Here is a 19,172-nt window from a genome sequence, read left to right on the forward strand (position 1 = left end):
TGAAGACTTCTTTGATACTTACTCACTTGTGGCTCGGCTGACCACTATTCGAGTTCTACTTTCACTAGCTGCCTCACATGGTCTTCTCGTTCATCAAATGGATGTTAAGACTGCTTTCCTAAATGGAGAGTTGGATGAGGAAATTTATATGGAACAACCAGATGGGTTTGTAATAGATGGTCAGGAAGGGAAAGTGTGCAAGTTGCTGAAGTCTTTGTATGGACTCAAGCAAGAACCCAGACAGTGGCATGAGAAGTTTGAAAGAACTTTAACAGCTGCAGGCTTTGTTGTGAACGAAGCTAACAAATGTGTGTACTATCACCACGGTGGGGGCGAGGGAGTTATGCTTTGCTTGTATGTTGATGACATACTGATGTTTGGAATAAATCTGAATGTTATTAAGGAGGTCAAGGATTTCCTGTCTCGCTGTTTTGAGATAAAGGATTTAGGAGTGGCTGATGTAATTCTGAACATCAAGTTGTTGAGAGACGATGATGGTGGGATTACATTGCTTCAATCTCACTATGTGGAAAAGATCTTGAGTCGCTTTGGTTACAGTGACTGCAAGCCCTCTCCAACACCATATGATGCTAGTGTGTTTCTTCGAAAGAATCGAAGAATTGCTAGAGACCAATTGAAATATTCTCAGATTATTGACTCGCTTATGTACTTAGCCAGTGCTACAAGACCTGACATCTCTTTTGCTGTTAGCAAACTGAGCCGGTTTGTCTCAAAACCAGGAGGTGTGCATTGGAAAGCTCTAGAGAGAGTTTTGCGTTATTTGAAAGGCACTGCAAATTATGGAATTCACTACACTGGGCACCCAAAGGTGCTTGAAGGGTATAGTGACTCAAACTGGATCTCAGATGTTGATGAGATAAAGGCCACGAGCAAATATGTATTCACTCATGGAGGTGGCGCTGTTTCTTGGAAGTCTTGCAACCAGACCGTCTTAACGCGGTCAACAATGGAAGCAGAACTCATAACACTAGATACAGCTACGGTCGAAGCAGATTGGCTTCGCCGGCTCTTGAATGACTTGCTGGTTGTTGAGAAACCTGTACCAGGTATCCTTATGAACTGCGGCAATCAAACTGCGATCACGAAAGTGAACTGCTCAAAGGATAACATGAAGTCATCAAGACACATTCAGAGAAGGTTAAAGTCTGTCAGAAAAATAAGAAACTCCGGAGTTATTGCATTGGATTATATCCAAACGTCTGAAAATCTGGCAGATCCTTTTACTAAGGGTTTATCACGTAATGTGATAGATAATGCATCGAGGGAGATGGGTATGAGACCCACAATATGAGTTGTTCACAGTGGTAACCTATTCTTTGTGATCGGAGAACCCGTGAATTAGATGTGGAAGACAAGTTGTTGGTCAACTGGGAGGAGAGTGCCTTTACTGTTAAAAATACCACTCCATGAAGATGCAATACTCTCCTAATCTGCATGGCAGGTTGATGACTATCTTAATGTGTTCTAAGTGGCTCTTTGAAGCAGAGATGTTGTCCTGCAAAACATCTTTTGAAGAACACACCTATATGAGTCTGATTGTTAAACGTCGCAATCTATGAGAGTAGGGTTCTCTCTAGTAAACTCATGAAAGATCTCGGAGTATGACGCTTAAGCTCCACCCACGGGGAAGACCCACGGTAGCCACGTATCGGTCAAGGCTTTGTGTGAAGCTAGATTCGCGGAAAACTTGCAGTTCAAGGCCCAGTCCACTGTTCAAGTTGCTTACTAGTGTAGCATAGAGTTCTAGGTGGAAGTCCAACTTAACAGTCTCCACTGCAGTACCGGTATATAAAACAGTGTTTTGGAACCAAAGGCAAATTTTCCGTGCCTCTAGGATCTGGTGGGGGATTGCTGGAATTTTGTCTATTTTTGGGCCTAGCCCAATAGCAGTTCAAAAATTCCTAATAAATCATAGAGGCCCACACAACCCATTCGTGCAAGGCAGGAGGTGGAACTAAAGTTTAGTCCCACATTGATAGTTTAGAGGGAGTTGGACCTCTTTATAAGGGAGGCTCTTTCCCCACTTGTATGAGCATGAGAACAATAGGGACATCCACGCGCGCTCCTCCTCCGCCGCCCGCCTCGCCTCGCCTCGCCTCGCCTCGCTTCGTCTCCCTCTGTTGCTTCACCTCCCGTCGCATCCTGTTCGCATCCCTCTCCTGTGCCTATATAAGAGAGGTCGCTCCTCTCCAGAGAGGCACATCAGAAGTTCCTCTTCCTCTCGCCACTGGTTCCAATCTCTGAGCTGTTGTTGTCTTCCTCATCCCGGCTTGCGGCGTGCACCGCGAGTCGGGACAATAGGCCTCCGAAACCGCACCTTTTGAGTCCTTTACGGGAGAAGGGTGATAAGGTTTTTGGGGAGCGCTTCGCGCGACTACTGACTTCTTCGTGAAGGACGCCCCGGACTCCGACGACGACTTCTTCCCCGACGTCCACGACCTCCTCGACGATATGGCTGGCGAGGACACCGACCCCAAGTCCAGCGCTTCTGTTGTTGTTGTCCCGTACGTGTTCGTCCCCTTTCTATTAGAGGTTCTGCTACAGTTCCTTGTTCTAGTATTTGCCCTACATATGTTAGACTCTATTTCATATATGCAACTTGCTATACTGTCTGCTCTAAATATGTTTAGCTACGGTTCATATATGAAGATGCTGTTCACCTTCTCTTTGTCAAATCGCATGGCTTATTTTATCACTGCTATACTAGCCATGCTTTATCTAGTATTTCTGTTAATAAAATCATTCGGTAAATTGCTCATATTTCCAACATATCCAACCTACATACTCAGGCGCCAGCACATGATTCAGGAATTAGGTACTTATATGTAAAAAATTCCAGCATGGTTAACACATACTGAATATCCTCTCGATGCAATGTTCCAGCATGGCTAACATATATATTTAATATCGTATCGAAGCAAGAACAATGTGTATCTATTTAATCAATTCAAGGATTGTCCTCATTTCAATATTAAACTCGACGCTAGTTTGAGTAGCACTAGGTTTTGGGGGCGAGAAACACTTCACCGGGGGGCCCTTATCTAGCAACATGAAGACACAATTTTTTTAGTAATTTGTCTATGATAGCGGAGTGGCAAAATCAAGCTAGTCAAAATAGACCCAAGAGGAAGACACTTTGTATGACATTCATCAATATCATAAAGATCTTCATTAATAGTTGGACACAATTATATGAAAAGGGGAATCTAGCAAGGCAATTACTTGAGTTACACGAAAAGGTACATACATATTCATTTGTTGGAATCAAATCCCGAGAATTAAGAATATCATACCGATAGCACCAAAAAATAAAGATAGAACTAAGTACCTCTTTGGCTCTTTCGATACTGCTCAAACACCTTCTCTAAAAACTGATGTGATATTTTTGGGTATAAAAAACCACCTGGTAAGCTTTACCTTTCTAGATAATGACAAAATAGCACCAAATCATGTCCACCTTGTGCAAAGATATGTGTCGGGGAATTCACAAATACCATGATGCCTGAACTGCTCAAAAAAGTAATGTTTAAATTACTGGTTTTTGATTTGAGATCCGGTGCAGGTAGAAGATAGAGAAGTGTAGGCAAATTGTTTAGGCGAGGATGGGAGTGGCAGTAAGGAGATATTGCAGAGAAACTTACTAGCAGTTATGGATCACCAGGGTGCGACCATAGATGGAGAAGGAATCGTAGACATCTCTCGCATTTTCATAAGCCATCGACTAGCGGCTGTCGCATCCATTTCTAGGGTTAGCATGATGTAGATTGAGCGATGCCATTGGCGAGTACGGGATCGAGCCATCGAGGCAATGGGAGATGACGCTAAAAGGTCTACGAGCAAGGGGAATGGAGGTGACGTCCACGGAGACCTACCTAGGAGAAGGATCGAGGTGGGGGTGGCTCCATTCTAATCGCCCACATCATCATTGTGTCGCACGAGAATGCGAAGGGCCATCACTACCTATCTGAACTTATGTGGGGTCGCTACTTATTTTTGGATTACAGTGCCGCTGCTCAATCACGCAAAATAGTTGGTACCAGCCCAATTAACCAGGAAGCTCCAAAAATGCCACGGGAATAGCAGCACATTAGGATATCTCATATCTAGCCTAGGTTGTGGCTACCGTCATTCTTAACATAAGTTCAATGCCTAACCAACGGCCAACGATGGCCCTGGTCGAGAGGATGGACGACTCGAGAGGCTGGTAGCATGAGAGGTATCCTAGAGTGCTCATTTTTACTATCCTAAAATAGCCAGATCTAGCACGAGGGTGACTGTGACATCCTGGCTTAAAAGGACTGATAGACGTACTACTCATATCAACAAGGTGTGCCTTCTTTTCCGGAAGCCCATCCTCAAAGAACCACAAAGTTAAGTATGTTTGGCTTGGAGAAATCAAAGAATGGATGATCGAATGGGAGGTTCTTCCTAGGTGCGCACATGTGATGATAAAATGCGCATGAAAGACTAGTGCTGGTATGTGAGACCAATCTAGATCCCAGACACGACGGCCAGAAACCGATGGATTTGGTCGAGGTGTTACCATGATGGTCCGGTTTTGCGGCAAAGCTCATCCTACCGGCACGTCGCGACAGTGAGCAACGGTAGTCGGGTGGCGTGAGGTGGTGTGGCATATCTGGTAGTAAAGGATACTAGGTGTTGTGGCGCATGACATCCTCGAAGTGAAATGATGGTGCAACAATGATTGGAAGCGATGTGATGGCCTCCCTTTTTCTGGCAAATTCTCCTTTGGCCGGCTAGTTTTATGTGAACGAGTCGGTACAAAGGTGGATAACGAAATTGTATTTTAACGTTGAGGTTGTTCTATTTGGGTGAAGTACATGACTTTTGCTAGATCATGTAGCAGAATCATATGTGTGCCATTTACTACTTGTTGAAGGTGTTAGCTCGGAGTTCTAATTCTGGTATTATAGCCTCTGGTATAACTTTTGATTGGACCACCAACATCGACGTGGGAGCGGCAAAATTTCTTTGAAAATCATTTTTGGGTGTTCTTACGTCTTTGTTCCGTCACATGTCGCTTGATTATGGTCCATTAGTCTCTAGTGTAGGGTGGTGATATTATTGTGTAGATGTTGTTTCTAGACAACTCGAACATGGATGTGCTTGGTTTTGTTAAGTCATTTGTTTGTCGTCAATGGTTGGCCCTGGTTGGCATCGTTTAATAACTATTGGTCGATCCACATGGATGTATTACCATTTTTTTTTTGCTAAAAAGAATAAGTTCGACGTAGATCAAGAGTGACCATATCTCTATCTCTTAATTATTGAGAAAAATCGGTATCAATAAATTTTGTAAATTCGATCTTGTTTTTGTTAGTGTACCGAAATTTCTATCTAAGATTAGCTGACGGCAGGTCCACTGAACGACTTATTGAATTCATGCTTCAACCAGCTAATCCAAAAGCCTGAACTATTGGAGGGAAGCGGGCAATATATTTCAACACCCCTCATATATTGGCTTTTTGTAGTCCTTGGACATTTTTATAATACCGCATTGGCAGGCTCTTGAACTTGGAACTTGTCTCCTCTGGTACGATATCGAATTCATGCTCCGATCAGTTATTACTCTAAAAGTCCGAACGGATGAAGAGAGATGGACAATACATTTCAACGGAACTCGGATATCTATCTGGAAATTTGACAACGGTACCAGATTATGTTCAAACAACCCAATTACCGTCGCCAAACTGTATATCTGTCGGTGTCTACTAAAATTACTAGTTGGAATAAGAACTTTATTAACTTCTGTCTTGTTCAACTTCATTAACTTCATGAAATAATTGCTAACGATGGTATTTGACACACAAAGAGAGAAGGGCCAAATCGCAAAATACCTGAGGTGCATGCACCATACATGCAGACAAGCAAAGGCTTGGGTGCCTTTGCGTTGCAGCCGCCCGTGCAGGTGCAGCAGCGGCCGAAAGCAACATTCCGATTCCCATCGGCGTGCATGCGCACATGCAGGTCCCAGTCGCAGCCTATTCCGCCACGTGAGACCGCGCGACGCACAGTGCCAAAGTTGGCAATCAGTCAGCACACGGCCAATCATTGTCACGGGCACCGCGTAAGTCGGAAAACCCGGGGACTACTCGGCGACCCGGAAATCGTCTTTTTTTTTTCCCCTACTAAACCGATGCTCTTTTCCGTGGCGTTTACCGCTCGCGGCACCGCAGAGCAGCCGGCGCGCCGCACCCACCACGAGAGCAGGAAACGCACGCCGATCGCGGCCCCGGGCAAGCTCGCGTCTCCGTCGCGGCCGGACAGGACACGGCACGGCACGGCACGCTGGATGCGGCCAACCGATGGATCGGTGGCGTTGCGACTGATGCAGCGATGGCAACGTAGCGTCCCATGCGGGGTGCCGCCGCGCCGGCGCCGGTGGAGGGTCCGCGACGGCGCCAAATTCAGTTCCTTGGAGGAAACGGACGACCTTGTCACCTTATACTCATTTACTATTCGCCAATGTTATTTACCATGACTATTTACTATCGTCTCATTTACTGATTTACTACTATCCCATAATAATGTACTATTACGAGTGTGAGTGACGGTGACGATTCGCTTGGATCTCCATCATGTGGCGCGGGGTGGACCATGATGGATCGTGCGTTGCGATTGCGAGATCCACGAGGAGATAGCCCATGTGTTCTCGGTACTTGCTCGCCGCTTCATTTCTTTATCGTGTGACAAACCTGTGTGCGGCGATCATGGCCGGCCGTTCCAACGCTCTCTGTTGCATACTCGTTGATCAGAGCCCTACAGTCTATTATAATCGGGACGGATCCCAGATCGTTAGAAGAATATCACAACACTAGTACTACTACTGTTGCTTTGGGTCGGGTGCAGGGCCAGAAGAAGATATTGCATGTTCTTCCACTGATCCAGTCGACCTTCCGGCGTTTTCCATCATCATTCCATCGCCAGCTTGCTGCAACAGAAGGTCAGTACGTCAGGAAATTTCCATTTCTCGAAAATGCTATCTGTTTGGGCATCGTGCTACTTTCTTCCCTTACAACGAAAGATAAGGATCTCCGTTTTCGATTCCCCTGCACGACCATAAAGAAATGAGATCGGATAGATCTACTATCGCCTCCCTCTTCCTCCCTGCATTAACTGGAAGAAGAATGCCAAGATTCTTCTTCACCGTCCACCTCCCCTAGCTTACACAAAGGTAGTAGACACTAGTGACAGGCTGAGTGATATGGGTAGGAGGTGGTAGTATGGAACTTGAGCAAGTCTGTTGCCCATTCATGGTTGTAGTTGGTGCTACCGATTAGTTGCCATCGGCCCGCTCGCCGATCTCGGACCAATCAATCTTCTCCCAGCCAAACTCTCAAAAGATATATGTGTAGCAGACACCGATCTTTTTCGTCCAGGCATCTCGAATCGCCTCCATCGCTTTGAAGCAGCTAGGGAGAGGAGAGGAGTGCGCACTAGCTGTGGAGGTTGTAGGTGGACGGGCCCCCACCACACCTGACACGTCCCCGCACTCCACTCGGTGATGCCCACCATGTTTTCCTCGGATATGTATGGAGTATGCCTTTCTTCATTCCCCTCCACTATCTATCCGCTTCCTCGATCTCTTCGTCCTCTTCTTCCCCCTTCATATACTCACCTTGAATCCTTCGTATACTACTAGTTTAGTATAGTGCCGTATCCCGCTTCTTTCGAGGTGTCCGTCCGTTCATTACTGTGCTTGCGGCAAACTTGTTCTTGGCAGGTTCTTCAATCTATTCGACTGGTAACACTGTTGCTTTTACCTTATGTGCTCTGTTCTTGGAGCCAGCGGAAGGAAATCATAGGAGCGTGGCTGTTTCCTCGCCGACGGCCGACGGATCCTGGACGAGCTCGGGAGCGCGGCAGCCATGGAGCCCGGAAAGGTCAGCCATAGATTCCCGAATTCAAAATCAAGCAAGGTAGGATAGGAGGAAGCAATTATCAATGCTGAAGCTGGTTTCAATCGGGTGTCACAGAGGGAGACATGGCGGACGACGATGTTGCTGGCGTACCAGAGCCTGGGGGTGGTGTACGGGGACCTGAGCATCTCCCCGCTCTACGTCTACAAGAGCACCTTCGCCGACGACATCACGCACACCGACTCCAACGACGAGATCCTCGGCGTCCTCTCCTTCGTCTTCTGGACGCTCACCCTCATCCCGCTCCTCAAGTACGTCTCCATCGTGCTCCGCGCCGACGACAACGGCGAGGGCGGCACCTTCGCGCTCTACTCCCTCATCTGCCGCCACGCCAACGTCAGCCTCCTCCCCAACCGCCAGCTCGCCGATCAGGAGCTCTCCACCTACAGCCTCGAGCGCCCCCCCGAGGAGGTCGCCCACGGCTCCCGCGTCAGGCGATGGCTCGAGGCGCACCGCAGCCTCAAGACCGCCCTGCTCGTCATGGTCATGATCGGGACCTGCATGGTCATCGGCGACGGCGTCCTCACCCCCGTCATCTCCGGTATATACTACTTCACCCTTGTTCAGTCCATCCATCTTCTTTCTTCTTTATTGGGGGGCTTTTTATTTATTTCTTCAGTTGGCTCTTCAGTTCAGTTCAGGGAGCAGTTACTTATTGGTACTGCTGTCGATTTTTGTCTGTTGCAATTGCAGTGTTCTCGGCTGTTTCTGGGCTTGAGCTCTCCTTGTCCAAGCATCAGCATGAATGTGAGCCTCCCTCAACTCTCAACTGCAAATTTGTTTTTTGCATTTCAAGATTTTGTCTGCAACCAATGAACAGGAGAGTACTGAACAATCCATCATAATAAGTAAACACTAGTGATTTTACTGATAAGTTGATACGGTACTTTATGATGATGATTATGGATTAGCAAAACTGGTAAAAGCCTTTTCTCGGAATTAGCAAAACTGGTAATGCTTTGGCGGCTCAAAATTAGTTAGAATGATGCAAAACTGTGAGGAAAAGTTGTCACCAATTTCTACTTCACTTACCTGGCCCAAATATTCCCAGTTGTCAGCTGTCTAGCAGGACTATATGTTGACTTGTATGTCTGAATTTCTATCACAAATCGAACTGCAAAAAAGTATGACCAAACTGTTAAATGTGATTATATGGTTTTGAAATTCAGTTTCAGAAATATTCCAGACAAAGCCGGATTTCACTGAATTTCAGTTTTCATTCCGTCCAAAGTACCATAATTAATTAATTAATTATCACCTGAATTCGATTGAGATACAACAAAATATTATGAAATTTCAAAATATCATTTGAATTTGTGTGAACTACCATAATGGCTGAAATATTTTGACCAAAACGCAATTATTTTAGTACCGACTGAAGTGACCAGAAATTCTATTAAATTGATGAAATTTGGTTGAAAGTGAAAAGTACTACTGTATTATACTAGTTGTCTGTCGCCTTTTTTTTTTATCAAAGAAGGGCTTGCCCCTTCCGATTTTCATTACTGAAAACCACCAAAGTTCACAACCAGATTCAGTCTAAAAGAAAGGACTAAAACGCTACCAGTTGTCTGTCACCTGTTTGATACTTCACTTGTTCTGCCATGCTCATTTCTTCTTCTTGTTGTTGCTTTCATGCAGATGCCGTCACTCCGATAACATGTGCCATAATAGTGTTCCTGTTCGCTCTCCAGCATTACGGCACCCACCGCGTCGGGTTTCTCTTCGCTCCGATAATTCTGGCCTGGCTGATCTGCATGAGCGCACTCGGCGTGTACAATATCATCAAATGGAACCCCCAGGTTTACATGGCACTCAATCCCGTGTACATGTTCAAATTCTTGAAGAAGACCAAGAAGTCTGGCTGGATGTCCCTGGGAGGGATTCTGCTCTGCATGACAGGTAAAGTTCAGTATGAAATGAATCCTTGGTTTAAACAAAAAAAAATGCCAAAATTACACAGGGAAATTGTCCAAATGTAAACAGTCTGACATATTTGCTCCATTCCAGGATCTGAAGCAATGTTTGCAGATCTTGGCCATTTCTCCTACAGTGCAATCCAGGTACTATGACAGGTTAATTTCAGCAACTAGTTCAGTTCCTATTCTATTTTTGTTCAACTCATCATGCTGTTTGCGCAAATCTTGACTCTGCTCCTTGCTTTTGCAGTTTGCTTTTACTTCTTTGGTGTACCCTGCACTGATCCTAGGATACATGGGTCAAGCTGCCTATTTAACCAAACACCATGACTTCGACTCAAGCTACCAAATTGGATACTACATCTCAGTTCCAGGTACCTACTGCTTTACTTTTTTCAACGGAGGCAAAAACTTTGCCTCATCAATTAACTCAAAAAAAGAGAATTCCCTGATTAATTAATAAAAAACCAGGCGAAAACCGACCTGCTGCTTACTTGGATTAATAGATTCCCAGTACTAATGCTAGCTGATGATTCTTACAGTGGCACAGTATCTGTGAAAGACTTGCACTGTTCTACATTTACCATTTTATTCAGTAAACAGGCACTAATTGAGCACCAAAAATTTATTTATGCAGAGGCTGTGAGGTGGCCGGTGCTGGTGCTGGCGATCATGGCGTCGGTGGTGGGAAGCCAAGCGATCATCAGCGGCACCTTCTCCATCATCAACCAGAGCCAGGCCCTCAGCTGCTTCCCGCGGGTGAAGGTCGTGCACACATCGGCGAAGGTCCATGGCCAGATCTACATCCCGGAGATCAACTGGATGCTCATGGTGCTCTGCATCGCCGTCACCGTGGGCTTCCGCGACACCAAGCACATGGGGAACGCGTCGGGGCTGGCGGTGATCACGGTCATGCTGGTCACCACCTGCCTGACGTCGCTGGTCATGATGCTGTGCTGGCACCGGCCGCCGGCGCTGGCGCTCGCCTTCTTCGTCTTCTTCGGCTCCATCGAGGCGCTCTACTTCTCGGCGTCGCTCACCAAGTTCCTCGACGGCGCGTGGGTGCCGCTCCTCCTGGCGCTCATCCTCGTCGCCGTCATGTTCGTGTGGCACCACACCACCGTCAAGAAGTACGAGTTCGACCTGCACAACAAGGTCACCATGGAGTGGCTCCTCGCGCTCTGCGACAGGCTCGGCATGGTCCGCGTCCCCGGCATCGGCCTCGTCTACACCGACCTCACCTCCGGCGTGCCCGCCAACTTCTCCCGCTTCGTCACCAACCTCCCGGCCTTCCACCGCGTGCTCGTCTTCGTCTGCGTCAAGTCCGTGCCCGTGCCGCGGGTGCTCCCCGCCGAGCGCTACCTCGTCGGCCGCGTCGGCCCGCCGGGCCACCGCTCGTACCGATGCATCGTGCGCTACGGGTACCGGGACGTGCACCAGGACGTGGACTCGTTCGAGACGGAGCTCGTGGAGAGCCTCGCGTCCTTCATCCGGCTGGACGCGCTCTTCCGGTGCAGCGACGCCCGCAGCGACGCCGACTACGAGCGCGAGAACGCGTTCACCGTCATTGGCAGCAACCCGCTCCGGCGCCGCATCAGCTACGACGACACCCACGACAGCGCGTCGTCCGTGGAGATACGCGTGGAAAGCCCGGCCGGCAGCAACGGGGCGAACACCATTGAACTCGCGTCCGTGCCGGCAGCGGCGCCGCGGGTGGTGAAGAGGGTGAGGTTCCTGGTGGACCCCGGGAGCCCCGAGGTGGAGGACAAGCAGATGCTGGAGGAGCTCCACGAGCTGTGCGAGGCGAGGGAGGCCGGCACGGCCTTCATCATGGGCCACTCCCACGTGAAGGCCAAGCCCGGGTCGTCGCTGCTCAGGAGGCTGGCCATCGGGTACGGCTACAACTTCCTGCGCCGGAACTGCCGCGGCCCGGACGTCGTGCTGCGCGTGCCGCCGGCGTCGCTGCTCGAGGTCGGCATGGTCTACGTGCTGTGACTCACACACACGAGGCTTCTGTTCTGTCTCTAGCTTCCAGACATGCTGCTGTAAATTGTAACGTGACGGCGTGGTGCGCGATGGAAATATTACGTTTGATGAAATGCAAAAAATCGTATGCGGTCACGGGGTGATACATCGACCGCTTCGCGGCTTCGCCGGCCATCCACAGCCCCTGATAGCCGTCCGATCTCTCCCACATGAGCTAGCAGGCAACAAGACTAGTGGTGCGGCTTGGCCCTCTGCTGCAACAGGAGCCTTCTTGCAATATCCCTTAACCATTCTTTCCTTCTGAAACAAGGCCTCTGTTGCAGTCGCAGCAAAATCTCATTATTCTTTCCCATCCATACAAAGGTGCTGTGAGCGCGGCATCACCCTCCCATCGCATAATCCGTTACTATAAAAATTCCAACTTAAAAAATAACAAAATAATCTAGGTTCTATTAGGACATGCAATGGTCAATCAAGGACAGAGCAACAATGTAAAAATTATTGTCAACTAACTCACATGTAATTTGACAGATTGGTGCTAAATCATCGTTTGCCGCTACTCACTATTATAATGCGACACCTTTAAAATACAATTGAACCCAATGTTCCAATTGTCTCACTTTACCTCTCAAGGTCAGTATTGTGAAGCCCGCATGGTTTATAGGGCTAAGTTTTCGATGCAACTGATTTTAATCCATCACACATTCAAATCAAGAGCATCTTAGACTATTTGATGAGCCAAAAACAAACCAGCTTTTATGTATCAAATCAAGAGCATCTTAAACCATTTGATGAACTATAACAATAAATAAAGAGCGAGGTGTGATGTGACGATGGAGTAGGCACATATATGTGTGATGTCCAAACAAAGAGCTTGATATTGTTGTCCTGTCGAGATGACCAAACAAATGCAGTGCTTCTCTGCTGCAAGCATGATCCAAGATAAACAGCACCAACACTTATTCATTATTCTCTCTTTATCTGAATAACAGACTCGACATTCTGGCATAGTGGTATTCAGCCATTAAAATCATGATTTGACTCGGAGGATTACTAAATGTGATTGACACCAGCGGCAGCGCTGACAGAATATGACACAAATCTGAACACTGAAGATGATATCCAAATGTTAGTACTTGTATGGTCAACCAGCAACACATCAACCACATCTGCAACCAATACAAAATTAACACAAACATGACTAATTCTGCACGTTTTTATAAGTAGCCAGTACATACTATCCAGGCTATTGCTATTGGTTACCGGTTGCATAGATACTAAAAACAGTTGCACATCAGGATTATTTGTTCTCTCCTCCTTATTTTGTTTTCAAATAAATTTCTTCTCATGACCGGGTTCACAGAAGAGGCTGTTATGCAGCTCCGGGTACATGTGAAGCAAAACAATAAAATCAGAAAAGACGACTCTTATTACCCAGCTACATGGAAGAATCAAGATAAAGCAGTGGATCGTCCCTAAATTGTTAGCAAATAATTCAAAACATAAATAGATTGCAACATACATGGTCAGAACTGAATTGCTAGTGATTGGAAATAGAACAAGGAACTCAATCGTACACAAGTAGTCCTTAAAGTATCACAAATAGTAGGCATAAGCAAGGTTTTGGATCCCAAATAGGCAAATTTTCTCGTGGGTTGGCGATATTCCCGGTAACCACGGTTACCGAGAAATACCGAACAAATTTCGGACGAAATTTACAATTGAATTTTGAATTCAAACAATTTTAACTTAGATATAAAAATATCGTGAACTGACGGGAGGAGGACTCGAACCAGCTACCTCTCGAGGCGCATAACAGATGGTTACCACTACGCCAGAGTAAAAACATTGTCTAAAATGAGAACCAAAGATAATTTATTAGACCTGTAGCGTTCAAATTCAAATTATTCAAAAATTTCGGTATTTTTTGCTCGGGATAGGTATTTCTCGTGGGGCGGCGAGAAACGCGGTAACCGCCCGGTATCCGGTTTTCTCGGGCGGTACCCAAAACCATGGGCATAAGCATGGTTATATAGCAGTATTAACAATTGTCCACTAGAACGAGTGTGAGGTGTCCTATCAACAGAGCAACATCAAGCAACGGAAGTCTTTAGATGTGCTTGCACTACAAAAAGAAACACCACCCCACCTTCCTGAAACTGTAGGACAAAAATTAAAGTGAGCATGCATCATCTAACCAAAAAGACAAACAAGTTTTCAGAGTGGCCATTCACTATTGTTTGGCAGACAATCAACAGATACTGAGGACCTTGCAAATTACAAGCAATATGCATACAACAATAGCAGGTGGAAATCATTGGTTGCAAAAATAAAGGATTCATGGTCCAATGCTAGTGTAGACTCACGGTTGCATGCTTCTTTTTGGTGATAATATCCGGGATGAACAAGCGCTGTGAGAACCGACATGCCTTTGCTCTTCATCTCTTGATTGATCTGGTCTGCTTTAGCACACAAGTGGAAGCTGACACACCAATGTGAAATTACAGAACCACATCAGACCAATTTTACAAAGGAGATTCAAGAAATTTTTGCAAGCTTGGAACCATAATTAAGAAGCTCTAGTCATCAAACGTTAACAACAGGATGTGACGGCAGTTTGATTTCTTCACTCATAAACTGGGACTGTAATAATCAAATCAGTACGTTCCCCACTTCTGCTCAAATAAGCATCTACAGATGCATTGTGTCCTACATCTTTCCCTCCGTTCCAAAATAGATGACCCAACTTTATACTAAAGTAATATAAAGTTGGCTCATCTATTTTGGAACTGAGGTACTTGTTATAACATGACCTCGGCCAGAAATACGGCGTCCTCTCCGGCACCCGCGCTCTTGCGCCGCCGCTGCCACACAATATCGCGTGGTCACCGCCGAGGACGACAAGTCCAAGGGTGAATCAGCGCCAGTGTCCGGCCGGGGCTCCACGGGAGTTCACCAAGTTCCAGGCGGTCCCTCCCTCGACCAGCCGCCGTTGAGCGCCGTCCCAATGGGAGGACTGAGAAGGGAAGGCTCTAGGAGAGAGAGAGCGGGGCGCAGTTACCTGATTCCCCGCTACCGCCGAGGATGCTGCCGTCCGCCACCGCCGTTCCAAGGAGAGAGGATTGATTCGCAGCCTCTCCACGCCGCCACGCCACCTCTGACCAAGCAGAGTCGCCGCTAAAGAATGCTCGAGTGCCCGCCTCCTCGGGCTTGTTGAGGGCTGAGAGCACTCCCGAGCCATCTGTCCCGTGGTGGCGTGCCGCAAGGGCCTGTTGAGGCGTCTCTATGTCGTCCAATCTACCCGGACGTTGCGTGTCTGGGCGATCCGGCTGGGCGGGTCTATGACGGGTGGACCACGGGGCGCGCCCGGGGCAACCGTTATTGGGCGACATCGGGCGCGCCCCTGATGGCCTCTCTCGTATACAAACGCGGGGCTAGGCTCGCATGTCGGTGGACTCGCCCTGCGCACAGGGCTTGTCCGATCGCGACAAGCGGGGCATGCGTCGCGCACGCCTGCACCGGCTCGCACGCTGGGACGCGCCTCGCGCCTGCATAATATGGCTCAACCGTGATGCAAGGCAGTCATGTTCTCTGGCCCCATGCATGGGGCGCGTGCCCGTGCGAGTGGCATGTGGGGTGCGATGCCCTTGTCCTGCGTGGCGCCCAGAGCGACGACTCGCGTGTAGGATCAGGTTGTCGATACTGCCCGTCCCGTGTTGGGGTCGGTTCAAGTTGTGTCATTTGCGACACATACAGATGGGTCGGCCCACCTGTCAGTGTCTTTGGACCTCGCCTGCCTGGTCCGGGAACGCAAAGCGGGCCCGCGAGACCCCATTGAGGTTGGATCAGGCGTAGCCAGTCACGGGGGACGAGGAAGAGCCCGGACGGCCAGCGCTGTGTTTGCCGTGCTCGGTGTGCTATGGAGTCCATGAACGGATCTTACGGGAATGTATTCGGTGCACCCGCACTTGTGGTGCTACCGGTGTACCATATGCTATAGAATATTTTTTTATAAATTGAAAAAATTCTAGCATGCTAATACAACATCAATATCATAATGGGCCAAATCTAAAGCCCAAGTTATGTTATGTACTATTCATTGTTGAATTTGTCATTTTTATTTTTTGAGTCATATTTCGAATTTTGATTTGAAATTTTGTGACTATCTGATTTGACATTGTGTGAGTGTGCTAATTTTTTTCAGATTTTTTAAACATTTTAAAAGCACAATGTGTATTCGGTGCATCAATAGCACCACAAGCTCCGGTGCATCACATATTTTCCCGTTATTTTTATGCAGACGTTGTTTTTCTATATAACGAAGGTAGTTTCTCTCTCTTTTTTGCAGCTTTTTCTTTCCCCTTCTCAGCATTCCTGAGCCTCTTAGCAAATTGATTGGGATAATCGTGGAGTGTGCAGAGAGGTTGGATCAGCATCAGCTGGAATAAGCAGAGGACGTAGTCGAGGCTCTCCTCTTTTGATGCATCCTTTTGCTTCACAATCTTAGGGCATCTCCAACGGCGGCTCGTAAATTTAGGGCATCTCCAATGGAGGCTCGTAAATTTCCTCTTGTATCGGTCTGCGGACAGTGGGATCAGTCCGCTGACACGGATGCGAGAGGCGGTCATTCAATGCTGCCTGCATACATTTCAAACAACTTTTTTGACTAACCGTATGAAACTTATGCAAACACGACAAATTTTCATATACACATGATACATTCATGCAAAAACGATGAATTTCATATAAAATGACGAAATTCATTATATTTCGGACATATTTCAAATAAAAGCGAAGCTTATCCGACTCTAGAGGTATAATAACTACACTAAATGATCACCGACGCCCGTTTCCCATGCCCAGCCATGAGCCCCGAGAACTCAAACTTTGCCTTCTCCAGTTCCGCCTCGGCTCTCTCCAGCTCCGCCTTCGTAACCTCTGACTCCGGGGCCCCGGAAAGTGAAGTTGTCCGCCTCTACATCACCACCAAGCGACTAATCGGCCGACGATGCTCAATGATAACCCACAAGTATAGGGGATCGCAATAGCTTTCGAGGGTAGAGTATTCAACCCAAATTTATTGATTCGATACAAGGGGAGCCAAAGAATATTCTTGAGTATTAGCAGTTGAATTGTCAATTCAACCACACCTGGATAACTTAGTATCTGCAGCAAAGTATTTAGTAGCAAAGTAATATGATAGTAATGGTAACAGTAGCAACAGTAAAGATAAATATTTTTGGGTTTTTGTAGTAGTTGTAACAATAGCAACGGAAAAGTAAATAAGCGAAGAACAATATATGAAAAGCTCGTAGGCAATGGATCAGTGATGGATAATTATGCCGGATGCAATTCCTCATGCAATAGTTATAACATAGGGTGATATAGAACTAGCTCCGGTTCATCAATGCAATATAGGCATGTATTTCGTAAATAGTCATATGTGCTTATGGAAAAGAACTTGCATGACATCTTTTGTCCTACCCTCCAGTGGCAGCGGGGTCCTAGCGGAAACTAAGGGATATTAAGGCCTCCTTTTAATAGAGAATCGGACCAAAGTATTAACACATGATGAATACATGAACTCCTCAAACTACGATCATCACCGAGAAGTGTCCCGATTATTGTCACTTCGGGGTTGTCAGATCATAACACATAATAGGTGACTATAGACTTGCAAGATAGGATCAGGAACACACATATATTGATGAAAACATAATAGGTTCAGATCTGAAATCATGGCACTCGGCCCTAGTGACAAGCATTAAGCATAGCAAAGTCATAGCAACATCAATCTCAGAACATAGTGGATACTAGGGATCAAACCCTAACAAAACTAACTTGATTACATGGTAAATCCCATCCAACCCATCACCGTCCAGCAAGCCTACGATGGAATTACTCACGCACGACGGTGGGCATCATGAAATTGGTGATGGAGGATGGTTGATGATGACGACGGTGACGAATCCCCCTCTCCGGAGCCCCGAACGGACTCCAGATCAGCCCTCCCGAGAGAGATTAGGGCTTGGCGGCGGCTCGTCGTAAAACACAATGAAACTTTCTCTCTGATTTTTTTCTCCGCAAGACGGTATATATGGAGTTGGAGTTGAGGTTGGAGGAGGTCCAGGGGGCCCACGAGATAGGAGGGCGCGCCCTAGGGGGCGCCCCCTGTCTCGTGGACAGCCCGTGGGCCCCCTGGCCTTGATTCTTTCGCCAAAAATTCTTATTAAATCTGAAAAGTGCCTCCGTGGATTTTCAAGACATTCTGAGAACGTTTCTTTTCTACACATAAAACAACATCATGGTAGTTCTACTGAAAACAGCGTCAGTCCGGGTTAGTTTCATTCAAATCATGCAAGCTAGAGTCCAAAACAAGGGCAAAAGTGTTTGGAAAAGTAGATACGTTGGAGACGTATCAACTCCCCCAAGCTTAAACATTTGCTTGTCCTCAAGCAATTCAGTTGATAAATTGAAAGTGATAAAGAAAAACTTTTACAAACTCTGTTTGCTCTTGTTGTTGTAAACATGAAAAGCCAGCATTCAAGTTTCAGCAAATATTACGAACTAACCATACTCACAATAACACATAGGTCTCACAATTACTCATATCAATAGCAAAATCAGCTAGCGAGCCATAATAATAAAACTCGGATGACAACACTTTCTCAAAACAATCATAACATGATATGACAAAATGGTATCTGGCTAGCCCTTTCTGAGACCACAAAACATAAATGCAGAGCACCTTTAAAGATCAAGGACTGACTAAACATTGTAATTCATGGTAAAAGAGATCCAGTCAAGTCATACACAATATAAATCAATAATAATGAATGCAAATGACAGTGTGCTCTCCAGCGGGTGCTTTTAATAAGAAGGATGATGACTCAACATAAAAGTAAATAGATAGGCCCTTCGCAGAGGGAAGCAGGGATTTGTAGAGGTGCCAGAGCTTGATTTTAAAAATAGAGATTGAATAACATTTTGAGCGGCATACTTTCGCTATCAACGCAACACCTATGAGATGACTGTATCTTCCATACTAAATGCATTATAGGCAGTTCCCAAACAGAATGGTAAAGGTTTATACTCCCCCAACCACCAACAAGCATCAATCCATGGCTTGCTCGAAATAATGAGTGCCTCCAACATACAACAGCCCTGGGAGAGTTTTGTTTAATTATTTTTCATTTTCTTTGATCTTTTTGGATCATGGGACTGGGCATCCCGGTCACCGGCCCTTTCTCGTGAATGAGGAGCGGAGTCCACTCCTCTGAGAATAACCCACCTAGCATGGAAGAAA

General features: G+C 46.7%; 1 protein-coding gene across 4 annotated transcripts; it reads left to right on the forward strand.

Moving 5' to 3' along the window:
* Positions 1-6,966: 6,966 nt before the first annotated feature.
* On the forward strand, positions 6,967-12,011 carry LOC123043691 (probable potassium transporter 9). 4 transcript variants are annotated; one of them, XM_044466222.1, is made up of 8 exons: positions 6,967-6,985; positions 7,832-7,925; positions 8,019-8,502; positions 8,655-8,708; positions 9,603-9,863; positions 9,972-10,024; positions 10,131-10,254; positions 10,518-12,011. In XM_044466222.1, the coding sequence occupies exons 2-8, from the start codon at positions 7,911-7,913 to the stop codon at positions 11,873-11,875; spliced, it is 2,349 nt and encodes a 782-aa protein (XP_044322157.1). In that variant the 5' UTR covers positions 6,967-6,985; positions 7,832-7,910; the 3' UTR covers positions 11,876-12,011. The 4 variants fall into 4 exon arrangements, with proteins under 4 accessions (XP_044322157.1, XP_044322156.1, XP_044322154.1 ...); XM_044466221.1 differs by lacking the exon at positions 6,967-6,985 and adding an exon at positions 7,278-7,572; XM_044466219.1 differs by lacking the exon at positions 6,967-6,985 and adding an exon at positions 7,280-7,572 and having other exon boundaries at positions 7,766-7,925.
* The last annotated feature ends 7,161 nt before the right edge of the window (positions 12,012-19,172 follow it).

The sequence above is a fragment of the Triticum aestivum genome, chromosome 2B (assembly GCF_018294505.1).
Source record: "Triticum aestivum cultivar Chinese Spring chromosome 2B, IWGSC CS RefSeq v2.1, whole genome shotgun sequence".
NCBI classification, from domain to species: domain Eukaryota; kingdom Viridiplantae; phylum Streptophyta; class Magnoliopsida; order Poales; family Poaceae; genus Triticum; species Triticum aestivum.